Source organism: Geospiza fortis, unplaced genomic scaffold, assembly GCF_000277835.1.
Source record: "Geospiza fortis unplaced genomic scaffold, GeoFor_1.0 scaffold1303, whole genome shotgun sequence".
Lineage (NCBI taxonomy): Eukaryota > Metazoa > Chordata > Aves > Passeriformes > Thraupidae > Geospiza > Geospiza fortis.
The window spans coordinates 240231-257660 of NW_005054495.1; the positions used below are offsets into that span (position 1 = coordinate 240231).

The 17430-nt window shown below is 35.9% G+C and overlaps 1 protein-coding gene across 1 annotated transcript in view; it reads left to right on the top strand.

Annotated features, from left to right (window-relative positions):
• The window catches only part of ATRNL1 (attractin like 1), a 428986-nt gene that overhangs the window by 45335 nt on the left and 366221 nt on the right, over window positions 1–17430 (top strand). Inside the window, exons 8-9 of the mRNA XM_014310189.2 lie at window positions 8810–8984; window positions 10065–10152. Coding sequence (XP_014165664.1) covers window positions 8810–8984; window positions 10065–10152 — 263 coding nt within the window. The remainder of the gene's footprint in view (window positions 1–8809; window positions 8985–10064; window positions 10153–17430) is intronic.

Here is a 17430-nt window from a genome sequence, read left to right on the forward strand (position 1 = left end):
CCTTTAAAATCTTCCAGGACTGTAGTGCACAAAAAGATCCTGAAGGCTTAATCTCTGTCCAGAAGTTGTGAATAGAATTTGCAGCAAGACTATCACCTTTTAGTCATGCATGGATTCCTTGCAATGTCAAATTGCTGAGTACAAAATGGGGAAATGTCACAAATCTTTGGAAATACTTTTAGGCTAAACCTTCAGATATAGTGCTATGAAATTCATTAGAAGTTTTAAGCACAAAATAAAATTAGAAATCTGACTACCGCTGCTAGTACCTTCCTTTCACCTGGCATTTCTGTACATATTGCTTCATCATTCCTTGGATTTTCACTGAATCTACATAGAGTTCAATTTTTTTTTTTAATTCTGTCACAGATGAGCTGGCTTGGATATATAATTGTTTTTCCTTTCTAAATACCAAACTTTCCTTAAGCTCTGAGAGATGACTTTCATCTCTGCTTTATTTCTTGATTTATTTATACCTGTATATTCTGTACTTTCTAATCTGATAATATGTTCTGTGCAGATTATTTGCAATGATGAAATCATAAATTTTTGTCTTGCTGTCTGACAAGTTTTTCTTGTGTTTGGTAATTCAAACCAAGTGGCTGAAGGGTCATGATTTGTATGCTTTAGGAGAGAATTTAATGTTTCACTTTTTATTTTCTTTTTATCTTCTTTTGAGTAACTTTCGTGTCTGTATTAAAAAAATAATTGAAGTGCATTGATTTGGATGTATGATGATTAGAATCCCTGATTCAGAATATAAATCCCAGAATTTCCTGTTTTACTGCATAGAGTTTCTTTTACAATGGTGACATCTTGTGGTTGTCATTGAAGGAGCAGCTCTGAAGAACATTACACATTTAAAGAATACTTTAAGGTATTCTTTGGCATAGAATAACTTTTTTGAATAAAAAGTAGGATCCCCTGATTATTAGATATGTCTTGTGGAATTGAATACAAGGATCTTGTAGATACTTCCTTTATTCTATATTCGTACTTGGTTGTATGAATATAGAATAAAACTTCCATAAAAACTTTTAGACTTTGAAGACAAATAATTGACATAATTTTTATTTTAATATGTGTTTCATTTAACAAAACATGCACTAGTTGAACATATTTTTTTTTTAAATCAAAGTATTTTTAATAATGCTAGTAATCTTAAATATTCCTGAAGTGGTTGGTGTAAGAACAAAATTTAGTATTTACAGGAAATCTGGTTAATTTAAAATTTTCACTCAACATAAGGGAGTCTGAACTTTTCAGACTAAGTATAATACTAAGGAGTATTTTCTTTGAGTTCTGTACCATAATACAATGTCCCATTCCTGGTAAATCTGCCTTGATATTGTCTAACACAAGGCTGTAGATGTAATTTGGGGAGGAAAAAAAATACACCTCAAAGCTACTGACTTGCTCTCTTTTTCTTTGCTAGGCATATGTAAAGAGAAATCTCTCTTTGGCTGAGACCAAAGTGGTGGTTCTTGCACAATTTGACCTATTTAAGAATTTTATAGAAAAATGCTTTTACTGAATATGTTTTCACAGCCTGAAGATTCTCTCTGATACCAGGAACACCATGTCTTGGATTGTTTCAAGCTATAAAGGAGAAGAGAGATTTCCAAACAGTTAAACACTTCTGTGACAGGTGAAAAAATTCAGGATGACTGAAAGGATACTTTAAAGAGGATTAAGTGGACTGTCTTTGAAATTGCTGAAAACATTGCTGACTCCTAGGTGTAGACAGGGGGAAAAAAGAGTTGAAGGCTCTTGAAGTTGAGAGAAACTTTATTGATATTTTGATCACTGAACATCAGCACTGCAAACAAAAGGACAATCTGTTAGAGAGGAATTACAGACTGTCTTTAAATTAGTTTTAAAGAGGATGAGTAGGGTACCTTCAAGGCACATCGGATACTTCATGTTTATTATGTTTTGGATTGCATTGTGAGATGGTTTGGAAACAGAGGAAGTGCTTTCCTTTTATAAGAAACTATACCAAAAATGGGCTCTAGGGTTGCACATAATGCACACCAGCCCCAAACAGGCATTCAGCCCCAGTTCAAAGTTAAAACACCAATAAAATTTCTGGAACATATATAGTTAGTGAGTTCTCCCTACAGAGCTGCTCCTAGCAGATAGAGATGTAGCAGAAGACCAGATTCTGAAATTAAACTAATTAACTTTGAAATAAATCCATTAGCAATTGAGGCAGCTTGAATTTTATAACATCTCTCCAGGGAAAAATGAGTCTTTCTGTAAGGAGAAGAGTAAACAATGAAAGTATAAAAGGAGCTATGACTACTGCAGTGTAAATCAGTGTTTTGCTTGCTTGGTGCTATGGCATTTCTTCTAACAGCATCTCGAGTGTGGCCAGAACAACTCTGTCAAAGTCTGTCTAACTCAGGTTATCCTGAAAGGACTCACTGGATTTGGGGTTGTTCCCACTTTTCAGTGGAAGGCTTTGATGTCAAACTCTCTTGTTTGGCCTTATTCCCCAACATTGAGCTTGAGCAAAGCTGTGCTTCTGTGGTGCTGGGTTAGTGGAACTGGTGGGGAAGGTTTGAGATGGCTCAGGCAGCAGCAGGTGAAATACAGCACTGGGAAGAGCTTGTGCCAAATGCCTGGAGATCTGAAATCGGAGATTTTGGCCTGTCGGGCCTGGATGTTCTTGAACAAAAAGCACACAAGTCTCTGTGTCTTCAGAGATGAGGACCTGTGCTGTAACATTTGCTTTGGACAGACCTGTTTTTGGAAGGAAAAAGAAAATAGAAGCAGGTTTCTTATAAACACTGTTCTGCCCTGTGATAATGCCCTTTTTGTTTCAGTTTTACTTTTCAGGTTGTTTCCCAGCCAAGTATCAATTCAGAAAGGAGAAACTGCGGTTTTACAGTCTGGGAAATGTCCTCTTAAATACATGTGCATATATGCTATATATGCATATAAAGGCACATATCCAAGGAACATTTTTGTCCCCCAGTTTTAAGTTAAAATCCTATTTCTGTGCTCCATGTTTGTAGATTTTTTTAAATGTTGATCATAGAATGAGAGCTGTCTAAGAAAAGTTTATGTCTGTAGAATTGGTAGGAAGGAATTGTCCTGTAAGGAATGGTTATTTCATGTGTACTGGAAATGTTCTTCAGATTTATCTTCAGGTGGAATTTAAAAATTTGATAAGCCTCCTTGGAGGACTGTCCAATTTGTAAACAAAATATAGCTATTTTAATTAGAAATTTAATGTCTGAAAATTGTGTGAGAAAAGTCAAGTGTCCTTATTGCAAGAGAAAGAGCATCACAGGTAAATGAAGAGCCAGCTCTAGTTTTAAATACCTTTATGGTGTCATTTGACAATTAGTGAAAGCAAGTTTAGCAGAATTTATTTGATTTGTTTCCCTAAATGGCTGCATTAATGGGGTTGATAATGCTCTCTATGTCTAATTAGGATGAGATTTAGGAAGGGAGTCCCCTGCTATTTGTGAGTTTTAATGAAAAATGTAATCCATTTAGAATAAATCTATGACCTAAATATTTATTTAAAAGGCATATTCTTAAATGTATGAAAATAGAACTTGATTAAAATAATGATCCCAAGCAATACTTTGTCCTGAATACAAGAAGTAGATAGTACTGATCTCCCTGATAAGGTAAGATACAAAATTTACTTTATTATCTGTAGCACCTTCATTTAAGATTAGGAAGAAAGTGATTAATGCAGCTCAAAACCTGCTAACTTCATTTCAGCACTGTGTAGAGTTCTAGACCATAACTTGAGGAAAGAAATAATGAAACATATATGGTGATTAATAACAAAACAGTTGAAATCTGAATTTATCAATGTAGTTCCTACAAAGATAGTCTGTAAGAAAATTGACATGAAAATGCAGTATATTTTATCTGAACCTCAGCATTTGATGACAGGAAATCATTGAAAATGAAGAGTGCAGTGCATACACAAGGAAACAGTAAGGGGAACTCGGCTGCTTCATCATGAAATGTGAGTGGGTGTGTTGAACTCCCATATGGAAAGGTATCAGTGCTCCTTGAAGGCTGATCTTGGGACTGATAATGTTACATAATTTTTGTAATCTACCTATAATGCTGCTAATGAAATCTGGTAATACAGAGGTGGAGGGTACTTAAAATATGAAGGAGAACCAGAATATCCTGCAAAAAAGTCTGCAAATAATGTGTATGATTTAATTACTTCAGTATAAATTGTAAATTAATACATTTAGAGACTAAGAGCATTAAGAATTTGTTTTATAGTCTTAGATTGAAATGTAGAAAGTGACATGGGAGAAAACTTGCTTGTCTATCTCAATTAGAACATGAACTAATTAACATTATTACTTTTATATGCTCTGCAAACTCCAAAGTGCCAAGAGCACTGGTAGGATGATCACTTGCAGAAATTCCAGTTAAATATATGAAAGCATTAGTGGTATGTCTCATGTTTTGTTACTACAGTTTTATGCATACAAATAGAAACAGACTCGGAGAAATGGACAGGGCTATGGAAGGCACTAACAGAGCATGGTTTGTTTAAACAGGTAAAATCAAGGCTGGGAGGGAAGAGTGTTGCTATTTATAAACATTTGTGGGCTGTATAGACAGACCAGGTCTTTAAGTACAGTTAAAGCAACACTGGTAGAAGAAAAATTAGGATAAACTGGTCATCAATACACCATTTAAGAATTGGGAGGAGGCTTTTGTCTTAGAGCTGTGAAGTTTTCTAGAAGTTGTTAGCAGAGATACTGGAGCTTGGTACCTTGCTGCCATTAGGATGGAGTCTCAGAACCTCTAGTCCAATGGGTATTGTCAGCTACAGTTGATCTGGAAGTCCCTGCTTCTTTTAGAGCCTGAGGAGCAAAACCTGTTTTTGTTTAAGATGACAAATTTCATGTGGTGTCATCTACCAGAGAATGTACTTGTTCTCAGTCATGGAAGACTAGGAGAGCTTTCCCTGCTTTTAGTAGACAATGCTGTGACATCTGGCCTTATCTTCTGCACCAGTCTTGTTGATATTGAGTGTGGGATCTGGAGCTGAACAGTTAAAGGATGCAGTGGAGCTATATCCACCCATGGCAGGCCCTGCAGCCCTTCTGGCTCCCCTGCTCAGATTGAGCCTGGGCATCCCCCATGGCCAGGTAGCCTTGGGTGATCCCCTCTTCCTGCCTGAGGAGACAAACAGGGCCAAGGAACAGTACCCAGGGGCATTTCAAGAGCTGCATCAGCTTGTGTGCATTAGGATTTCTCTGTCATTCCTGAAGGAGCTTGAGTCCTGACACAGCTTGCTGCCCTGCTGCTTTAGCTGGACACCTCACCAGGATCTCTCTGCCTGCCATTGAGTCTCATTTTCAGCAAGCCTGTTTGTAGGATAGGAGAAATACTTACATCCAGTATGGATATTGCAGAGCTGTGCAGGGGCAGTGTAGGGATACATGGGTACACCTACTGTGAAATACCTGGAAGGAATTACTCAGCCATTCCAGCACAACTGGTCTGACTGTAGGACTGGTTTCAACCACTGAGCTGTGGTGGTTGAAAAATTACATTAATGTAATAATTCTCAATTCAAATGATCAGACAAACAAAACCAGAATAAACAACAAATACTTTTAAAATTGCTTTGATTAGATTGCATGAAGAGCACCGTGAAATTTATATTCAACACATCAACACTTCTGCTTTTTTCCTCTGTGCTCTCAAAGGAAAAGATTTGGTTTGAAAACAGTAGATGATGTTTAGTCATTTAGGTGGAAATTGATCTTATGACTTAAACTACTGGAACAGATTGTTACTATGGCTTTTCATGAAACTCCTCAATAAATAGAAATTAGATTATGTCTTTTGTGTGGTGGTGATAAATCGCTTCTTTAAACCTATAGAGTTTTTTCCCTACCTTAGAGGATAACGTAATTGACTTCCAGTTCAGGTTTATAAAGTTGTTTGCTGTTTTTAAAGCATTCCCCCTTCCACCCCCAGTGGATTGACTGACACATTAGGAAGATAAGAAAGAAACGCAATTTTAAATGAATGGAGGAAAATCATGTTTGCATAAAACATAACAAACCATATTTTTCATTATCTTTGTTCTGCAGCTGTAGTGCTCTTTGTTGCACAGAAGGCACGTATTTAGTGAATGTAATGTTTCTGAAGAGAATATGTATTTTTGCTGAAATAATGGTGTATGTATTCAAGTAGGAAAATCTATAAATGCTATTCATAAATCCTACATTTACCTTGTTTTTATAAAGCGATAGCCATACAAAAGAATTTGATTTTTAAATGATGTTTTGATAGAGGCCAGTACTATTCTATTGTTTTGCCTTTCTGCAGCTATATATTCCATTTTTGTCCGAATTAATAGATAACGTGGTCAGCCCTTGCCCATGGCAGAGGGGCTGGAGATAGATGATCTTTAAGGCCCCTTCCAGCCCGAGGCTTTCTATGACTCTGTGGCACAGTGGTGTTTCTGCTTCCCTCTCACCTTTCCTGCCGTTCGGGTCTGACAGAGCACTGAGGCTGCAAGAGGGCTGTCTGTGACAGAATTCTTTCCATCACTGATCTGGCTACTATTTTTGCATTCTTAACTGAGTATGAGGCGGTTTTCTCGCGTTCGTTTTATCGCAGTCGGTGCCAGGTGTCTGTGTCGGGATGTGCCGCAGGAATTCCGGCTCCGCTCGCCGCTCGCCACCAGGGGTCCCTGCTGGCCGCGACATCCCGGGGCCCGGAGACGCGCGGTGACAACCGGCAGGGATCCGGCTGCTCCTCCTGACCCGCAGGCACCGTTTCCATCATTTTCAGCTCTTCCCTGATCAAAGAATACTTAATCAATTGTTTATTTTAAAGCCCTTTTATATTAAAATTGTTTCCTCCAGTGATTTGCCAAAATCGTGATTTTGCTGAGGTTGCAACTCTATTATAGTGTCAATTATTAATGCTTAAGAAATGATATACTGAATTGTTCTTGCTCTCATTAGAACTCATTCAGATACCATTAATCTTTTCTGAGGAGAAGGTGTAATGAACTATGGGAATTGAGTGTCTCCATCGTTTAGTGAATGGAAGGTAATTTGGGTACAAGTGGACATCATTCTTCTGTAGTATAGTAGGAAAAGTTGACAGCTGGTTATGTACACTTTGGATGCCTGGTTGTTGTGTATAGGAAGTAACTGTACCAATTTGCCCCCAAAATGACAATAAACATTGGAAAAACATTATCTCCCTGCGCTCCCATTCCCCCAAGGTAATGTTTTAGAATTATTGTAAACTTGCTTATTACTTATTTAGCATACTTAGTAAACTTCAGCATCTCTCTATTCTAAAGTTGTCTGATCTCTCCTTGATACATGTAAATATTTGCATCTGGAGCACCCTTTGCCAGGGGAGTATCCTTGCCAAAGAGATCTGATACTTTTTACATGAAGAGCTGTCTTCTCTTGTTTGCTTTGAACATGGCTTCCTCAAGCTGCATTTCATAAAACTCAGCTCTTTATATTCAGAGAGACTGTAGGCTCTTCATATTCACCGTCTCTTTGTCACTTATTTTATAGATATTTATAATTCACTTCCAAATTTTGGTTTTTCCAAGTGAAAAAGTCAGTGGTTCAAAGGAATTCAGTGATTTCTGTAATTGAAACATCCTTATTACACTTCTGTAAACAGTGTAATACAGCACTAATCTCTTCTTTTTAAGTAGGACACAGTTTTCTAAGGTTACACAAGCCACAGATTTATGCAGTGGAGTAACAGGATTCTTGATTCTGACACAATTCTTTATTTTGACCATTGCTGAGTGGTGATGTAATATTTTCATGAGCTATCCTGAGATGATCTTAAAATGTACCTTACTTAGTTTTCAATTTAACTATGTTGAATTTTGTGTATTGTTTTTTTGTTCAGTCACATGGTCAGACAGGAACTTGTTCTGTGGTTCTTCAAAGGCCCTTAAATAATAGACTTTATCAACAATATTTAGAAATATATATATACATATGCACACATATACCTATATATTTAGTTTTTACATAAGATCTAGAGCATAAACTGATGATGAAGAGATCACATTTTTGTTACCATGGAACAACTGAAAAATTGATTTTGCTGTTCATGATTGTAATAGTCCTATAGCTAAAAAAAGATGCATTTTTCTGACTTTACTTACTTTGACCAAAATGATTGGCTGAAATAGATTTGAAAGTCATATGTAGTAGTTGTGGGTTTGGTGGCTTTGTATAATTGTCTATAAAATGTTATAAAATTTAAATATTCAAATCATTATTTTGATAAAGCACTTGATAGCGTATTTTCCTCTTGAAAAATGATGCAGAACGGCATTTCTAAAGGGAAATCTTTACTTCTAAGACTTAATATAGTATAATGCATTTTGTAACTTAATTTACTGTACTATTATTTGATTTGATATACGCTTATTCTGATTCAAATACAGTATAGTTTTTCTCCAAAGGTAACATACAGTGCTAAAAGTTTTAAACCTATATGATAGGTCATTTGAAAATGTGACGCTTTGTGCCTTTCTTTCAATGTGTGACTCACAGTCTCTTTTCTGAGAAAAATGTGGAAATAAATTGTTATTATTTGAGCTAATCTAATGCTTTCAATTAGATTGACATCCCATGTTGTCAATTTTTTCATTGAGCATCTGTTAAACATAAAAGTGTACACCATATTTTATCAGAATGAGCAATCCTGACATCTGTAATTAAGCCTCCCCTGTTTCTGCTTTATTGGCTTTAACATCCCCATCTAACAGATTGCACAAATTGCACATTTGTTTACAAAACAGGCCCAGATTGTTCTCTGAACGTCCCCTCCACGGAGTCCTACTGGATCCTGCCCAATGTGAAGCCCTTCAGCCCCTCTGTGGGCCGTGCTTCTCACAAGGCCGTCCTCCACGGGAAGTTCATGTGGGTGATTGGTGGCTACACCTTCAACTACAGCTCCTTCCAAATGGTGTTGAAGTGAGTGATTTCTCCTTTCTCATGGGGCTTAGGGAAGATCTTCCCAGGGAGGGAACTTCTATCTTCTAATTGAGCTGAAAGGTTTCTACCTCTTTTAGATTCTTTGTTAATGTTCTTATTTTATGCTTGTGATTTTCTTATGATTATAGAAAGTGAAAATATGGGCAACATCAAACTGTAAGTGATATTTGTATGTAGTTTAGTTTGAAAAACTGCAAAACATAGAGAGCTTTGTGATGATAAAATAGTGAAAGAAATACACTTGATTTTCATACAGTACATTTTGAAAGCCATGTTCATTTTTGATGTTAGTTTATGGTTACAGGACACTTGTATTTAGTGCTTGCACTTTGCCTGCTGATGCCATGCCAGTTGGGTCAGGCAGGTCACTTGTATTCCACTTTTTTATACTTATGGCACTTTGTGTATGTATTTGACCACCTACTGCAAACAAAGTTGAAGCAGCTATAAATAGGACCCAGGTGATTTGGGTGGTAACTTTATCTGAAGAGGCTCTAAATGTGGCAAATGCAAGTGTTAGGTTATATTTATTAGCATATTATTAGCATGTTTACTTCTCCTGTTGTTGTCTACCCATTGCTTTCTTCCACACATTTGCAATCATACAAAACAAATCCCATAATCTTTTGGATTTTTCTTTTCTACCTTTTAAATTTTTTTTACCTCTCTCTTATCTAATGTTATGCACTGATTAATTAATAAAAATGTAATGGAAATTAAAATCAACCATATATTTAAGAGGGTTCCCAACAGTAAATCTTCAGAGTAATGCAAAAGCATGGGGCATGAGCAGTTTGGTGGGGTGGGTTTTTTTATATGATTTAGAACAAGTCTTGTGGTTTTTGTTAGTTACTCCTGTTTTATGAGAGTGTTGATGAGTCCCTTACAGAGATGCTCCTGTTCCGCTTGTGGAAAATTTAGTGCACTGTCACTGTTGTAATAGTTCAAAAGATTGTGTTGCCTCACTAACAAGTTACCATGTTAGAGTTAGTTTGAACATACAAGTCCTTCTATTTCATCTACAGGTTGAAAATGTTTCTTTTTCTATTTCTCTTCTAGCTACAATTTGGAAAGCAGTATATGGAATGTAGTGCCTGTATCCAAAGGGCCACTTCAGAGATATGGACATACTCTTGCTTTGTATCAGGTTCGGACTCTTCAGTGTTCTGTATAATAAATTTATATCTGTGCGCTGTTAGTGATCTTAAAATGAGTCACCATAAATGGAGACTTTTGAGGATAATTTAATTTCTAAATATTTTGTATTAATGTTTTCATCTTCAGTGCTTAGGTGTATTGCACGGTTTTTGGAACAGAGATTGTGCAATACTTCTCAATCACTTTGCTGGACATAAATCTTCCAAGCTAAACCTGCCAATAAAAGGAGAGGTGTGTGTGAATGTAATTGGGGTTGTGGGCAGTACTCTTGCTCACCAGGCACCATCCCAGGGGCTGAACCCCAGAGGCAGAGCCAGTTGCTGGTAGCAGGGTCCTTTGGCAGTGCCATGGCAAGCGATGGCCCAGGTGTGGGGACTGCTCAGGGAATCCAGGAGCACAAGGAGACAGGACTAGAGAGAAGGCTCCAACTTATGTCTGAGGGGCTGTCAGGGAGACAAGCTACAGAGGGTGACAGGCTTGTTAACTGTGACAGAGAAATACAGAATTGCTGTCACAAATTTTCCTTTGTTTGCATAAGGCAGTGCCAGCAGGGCAGGACAAACAGGATTGTATCAAGTCAGACCAGAGTGTTCATCTCGCCTGGTAACACCTCTTGAATAATGGGTAGCAGTACATGCCTAGGGAAGAATATAAGAAAAAATGACAGGAACTTACAGAAGCTTCCTCAGAGTACTGTCCTACTTTGCAACTGGCGGTTCCTAAAATAGTGTAGTATTTTTGTGGAAAAATTATGAATCCCTGTTGTTTTTGGGTTTTTTTTTCAATTTTTGGACCATGTATTTATTTAACATTGACATAATCCTGTGCCTAAGAATTCCAGAATATGCTTTTTTTTAAGAAAGAAAACCTTCTCGGGATCTGGTACTAACTGGTTTAATCTTGATAATCCCTACTTCTTATTCTCCATTTATTTCCTCATACTACTCTACTACTACTACATGCTTTTCTGTAAGGCCATCACCTACTCCACCATTTCTTTTTCATACTGAAAATACCTTGTGTTTTTAATAATCCTCTATAAGGAAGATATTTCATACATTGGGTAATGTTGTACCATTGCCTTTACCTCTTCTAATTCTGTTATTTCCCTTTTGAAAAAGGAGGAATCACTGTCTTTAGTGTGTTCTTACATCAGAGATTGATGTAATTCAGGATCTAATTTTTTTCCTATTAATTTTTTAGGGTACTTCAGCATTTTAAAAATCTGCTGTTGGCTTTGAACTGGTATTTTTTATAGAACTGTCAGTTACAGCCTCAGGATCTCATTCTGGGCATTTCAAAACCCATCCCCATATGTTTAGATTTTAAATTGTTTTTTCACATAGGCATCTTTTCATCCTTATGCATGTGAGCGTTTATTTAGTCTTTATTTTTTTCTTTTATTGCGCATGCAGTTTTAGGAGATTCCTCTGCAATTATTTGCCTTCAACTGTTGTCTCAGTTATTTTAAATAGAGTCAAAAAGTATTGCTGTTTTTCCACCTATCCCCATGCCAACTTGTTTTTTTTAACATATTGAGCAAGCAAGTCCCAGCTGCACATTTCTGTGAAATGCCACTAATGATCTTTATTAATTTAAGGAGTGACTATTTTCCCCCCCAAACTGTACTTTATAGACTTATTTAGCCTTGTGTTGTCTGCTTTCCTTGTTCCAGAACATCTTAGTTCCTTTAGGGCATGAGAAATATTATCAAGCACCTTTTTGAAATTTCAGGTACATGTATCATCTGGACCTTTGATTTCTTTAGAAAATGCCAATGCTTTATTTGCAAGATAAAACTTCCCTTTTCAAAACTTCTTAGAATTTTTCTTCATCTGTTTGTTTCACTCAGTGAATTCTGTCCTTTCTGCCTCTCCCTTATCAGTCTTTTGATATAGACACATTTTTAAGCAGGAATTTACATACTACAGACAGGGGCTAGCTCTTTAATTTCTTCAGAACTGATTCCAGCGACATTCTCTGCCAGGTTGTGGTTTTTTTTTCCCCCCTACATTAACTTTCTGTTTTTCAGTTTTTACTATTGAAATACCTGTAAAGTCCACCATGAAGAGACAGTTAACCTCATTTTATTGCTATGACTTTCTCTTCTCAGAATACTCCTTCAGACAGTCTGTTGGCACCACAAAGTATCTAGTTAGGTGTATTGCTAATGCATTTGAAAAGTGATGTCTTAGAACTTCATATATAAATTCTGTAGGCATCTCATTAAGGTGTTTAATACTTGCCTTGATGTGAGTCTCTGCTTTAATCTGGTGGAGTTTCTGAACTTTGTTTTGAGCTCTGCTTTTTCTTCTAAATTTCCATTATTTTTCTGTTAAGTTAAACTTTATTTATTTTGTTGTTTGTAATGGGAAGTTTTGTTTTCTTTTTCAAATAAGATGCGTTCTTGTAATCTGAGCAAAAATGTCTTACAATGTCTTTCATTAATTTTTTTCACATTTTTTGTATTTTTCTTTTATAGATTTTACCCTTTAAGTTGTACGTTTTAGTTTCTTTTTATGTTTGAGCTCCTTTTATATAGTGAGTGCTTCCTCCAAGTTAAGAAGAATTCAGGGCATGGGCTGATATTTTGTTTTGTTTCCTGGCATCTCTTCTTACAGAGATGTTGAATCTGTGTGTGGCATGCTGAATATTATAGAGATATTTTCAGTAGTAATATAAACTACGTTTTGTGCATGCCCTAACATCAACTCCAAGCTTGCTTTTCTTCCTGTCAGTTCCCTGATTCATTACTAATGTATTATCTGTTCTTTGAAAGGTCAGATCTTTTTGACCAGTGACTTTGATTATTACAGTTCCTGTAGAATGTGGACATTTTAGTCAAGAAACATTTGAGTAATGTATCATTTAGCAGTTCAGCATAAAGACTTAAAATATAATTTAACCTTTTTATTTGACGGTGCTAATATTTTCTTGAGACATTCCAAACTAAAGGGTAACTGTTTTAGAAGTCCTTTCACCAGCAAATATTAAATGTGATCTGTGTTAATTCAGACATCTCTTTGGATCTCAGTGAGGAAGTGCAACTCATGTTAATGAGAATAAAAGCTGCAAGCAAAGGTATAGTGAAGAAGCTGTGGCTGTTGTTGAAGACGTACGTTAATTAGCAATTAGGATTCACTAATAATGAATCTATGTGAAATAATTAAATACTATGCTGCTTGTACTAGTGATTATGTCAAATGTCAGAAGTTCCATGGGCCAAAAGAAGCTCAGCATGCAAATAATAAAAATTTCAATGGGAAAATGTTCTCCCTTCTGAAGTAATTTCTTACATTGTCTTGTTAGGATAAAGTTCTGATATTTTTTTCTTTTAGATCTTCAGTCTCTTGAAAAAAACAGAAAAAGTAATTTAGAGTGAAAAGCAGTAGAACATAATACCTAGAGGTGGCAGCTTTGAGCTGTGTTTTCAGCTCTGTACCAGTAATTGTGTAATGTTTCCTTTATGGTTTATAGAAAAAAAATATCCACAGAGAAGAAATTAGATTAAGTTTTTGACTTGAGCTTCTGAGATTTCAAAGCCTAGTGCTAGGCTGGAGTGAGAGCCCAGAGCCAGCGTTGCCCGATTGTGGTGCAAGATAAATTGCTGCTGTGTGAATGACTTTGTGGAGAATGAAGTAAGTTACTGTGCCCATTTCCCTCAGAAAGCTTCTTTGGTAAAAACTGAAGTACTGTTCTTCTTTATTCTGAAGAAAAAAAGATTTGGGGACTCCCACTGATGTATAGTTGTAACAAATCCTCAAAATTTTTAATGCATTTTACAAAGGAGAGAGCATAAAAGAGCTCTTGCTTTTAGACCAACTAAACTGTTAAATAGTTTTCAAGCTGATTACTGGAAAGATGCTGTTAGCAAGTGGTTCTGCTGCATCTCATAAATTGTATGTAGTTTCTGGCATCTTGATACTGAAAATATCAATGTACTTTGAAATAATTTATTTAAGAAATAGGCTTATAAAGAGACTGGAGGAAATGACTTGTGGGGTTTTTAGAGTAGATACATATGGCTTTGATAAACATGACTAGGTAGGGAGTTAGAGTAAATTCCAAAACATTAGATCCCTGGAATTAAGGAGAAAGGGAGCTGCCTACAAGGTGTATATGTTGTTGCCTTTGGGACTTAGTTTTTGGTAGTATCACTAAAATTGTTGCATTTGGCCTCATAATTGAGCTGTTGGTGATGGCCCCAAGACAGTGGAAGGATAGCTGGGCTTGGAGGTTTCTTTTCTTTGGGACTGGCTATAGAGATGAAGCAGGCAGGCTGATGTAGTAGTAACTATAAAGTACACAGACCATTTTATATATAGTCGAATTTAATTTAACTCATTTGAGTTTTATGAATATTACTTCCACTTTTAAAACTTTATTAAGAAAGGGTAATTGTTTTGATTCTTTTTACAAATTAGTTAGTGTTGATGATGAGTCTGTATATATCTTCTGGTTTTTTTATTAGTCTTATCAAAAGCTAGTGTTAACAAAGCAAAAAAGAGTAAAAACTTTTCCTACTTTATTATGAACTAGATAAAATCTTTCACCAGTTGGTTTATTGTTATTCTTTTAATGCCTAATTTTGTTGACTATTGTAGTATAATTTGAATAGCACTGGAAATACAAAAGTATTTTCTAACTATTCTATTAAGTAGCTATTGGTAGGTTGTACCAGTAATTTCTATAGTTTTATTGTTCTGTAACTTTGAATTACATCTTATGCACAACTTGCTCTCTTAATTCTGATTTGCAGATCTCAGAAGTATGAGAAGTAGATGAGATGAGCTGCCCCACACTTTTTGCATGTAGTCTTGAGAAAAGCCTCTTCAGAGTTCCCTTCTATGAAGTGGCCCTAATTCATCAAGAGATTGATTCTTTATGTAGAAGTGTCATATTTTTCATTCCTCGTCTCAGTGTTATATTCCAGTTGGTTTGAAAGTGAAGTCCAAGTAAGGTCACCTTAATTAATACCTTTGACTAAACCCCAGCAACCATTGGAAAACTGCAAATAATGAAGAAATAAAGTGACAGCACTCTTGATTAGGTTGACCTCCTGACATATAATGTGGTGCAGTATTGTCTTGATCTTGAATTGAGTCCTGTTGGGAACAGTTAAATGTTAAAATGTTCCTCTCCAGTAACTTATTCAGGTTCCTATTCAGAGAGAATATAGTCCCACAAAAAATAACAATTAGTAAATCAGGCTTCAGGAGGAAGAGTTAAGTGAAGACTACTTTCCACTCTACCAGACATAGTCTAATGGCAGGATTACTGGATCAAGTTACTGGAAAAGTAACTAATTTTTAATTTTGATATAACACATAGAATATTCTTGAAACTGTTAACCATATTAAAGGAGATAACAGTTTATGGAAAAGAAGAGGTGGTGTTAGACAGTCCTAAACCAGGTGGTACATGTTGAATGCAAAAAACAGGCTTGTGGAGGATGAGTTATTGCCAGATAACATTTTGTGAGACTTGCATTTTGCTTGGGGAAAAAAAAAAGGAGAATTTCTTTAAGGATGTACTGATTTCACTAAACTTTTAGAAATTTTGGGTAGAAGTACAGAGAACAAAAATGCTAATAAATGCTAGAGTTCTGTTAGTTTACATGAAATTAATTTCAATATCAAGGCGTGGATACAATCTAGGGGAGCAAAAAGGTTGATGTTCTTGTTTCAGGAAAATAGATGATGACTTCATGTGGTTTATGAGTAGCATTTCATTGGCTAATTCTTCAGGAACAGTTTAGATTTATATAGGAATTAAGGCAGAAAACTAATTTCTGAGAGAGAAACTTTTCTGTGTAGCCATGATATAGTTCAGAAATGCAAAATGAAAATTATGTGGTTATTCTAATGTGATTAACTTCCTTCTGATTCATTAGAAATGGATTATAAATTACACCTTTGTTGCATGAGATTTTTTTAAACATTTTTTTTAGTGGTATCTACCAGATAAGATTCTTTTGGAATGCAGGCAGAATTTGCATAAGAGTATGTCATTCCAAGGTACAGCCTGAGCAGCCAAGTATTGTTCCTTTAGGAAAAATTGCAAAGTCTTAGGAATAAAATAAGTATTGTTCCTTTAGGAAAAAGAAAAATTGCAAAGTCTTAGGAATAAAAAAATGTTAAGTTTTAGAAGTCTTGAATTACTGCATTTATATGAAAAATAAAATCAATATTAACACTGAGATAAGGTGTAGTGAGTAGAACATGTCTAAGGTCAATCAATCAAATGATTTTTGGCTGTTCAGGATTCAGTGTGAAGTGTGTGCAAATATTACTCTGCTCTGGTGTACAGCCTGTTGATTGGGACTTAAGGGACAAGTGAGTGCTCCTGGTCTTTTGGTGATCTTTTAAAATATCCTCCTTGATCCGTTTCATTTTTCCTCACTGTAGAATGCTCCTCTGTCAAGGATCTTTGAGCAACCTCTTCCAGTCTTGAGCATTCTCAATGAGAGAAGAGAAATGTTTATTCTTATATTGAAATTGAATTTCTTGTAATCCAAATTGTGCACATCACATCTGGTTTATTTGCTGGATTACCTTGAGAAGAGTCTGGCTCCCTCTTTTTTAACCTCTCCCATCAGGCATTTAATTTTATTTGAATTATCTGGTTATTTAACAAACATCATCTCCAAAGATGATGACTGTATCAATAAGATGAAGAAATTAAGAGGAATTTTATGGCTGTAAGTTGTATTGATTTTTGCAACACTCAAATTGTGACAGTTTATTTTTTCTCCTATATTTGAGTTATTCTCTTGGTCTTATTTTGTCCAGTCAAAAATGTACATGTCATTCATTGCTCTATAAGAGAAATCCTAGATTCAATGAATGTTTTCTTCTCTTGAGAAATGTGATTTAACTATTTTGTTCAAATCCTGGCTTTGGTCTTATCATTCCTGCCTTCTGCTGTCATCTTCTCTCTCCAGTATGCACACTCAACTATTTACAGATCATATGCCTTTTTTCATCTTTTTTTATCATTATGGTTCATCTGAATTTTCCACTGAAGTAGTTTTCTCAGGGAAAAAATGCGATTTGAGAAAATGGAAACATTTATTGAAAAGTTTTAGTTCCATTGAAGCAAACAGGAGCTGCACTGGCTGTTTTGTTGGCTTGGACCTGAACACCTGCCAAGAAACCAGCTGATGGGATCTGTAGGTGGGAATGTCATGATTGAGTGAGCTGTCGACCTGCTCTGTTTACAGGAAGAAATTTCTCGTTTTTCTGTAATTCCCTACTGAGCAGGAGCT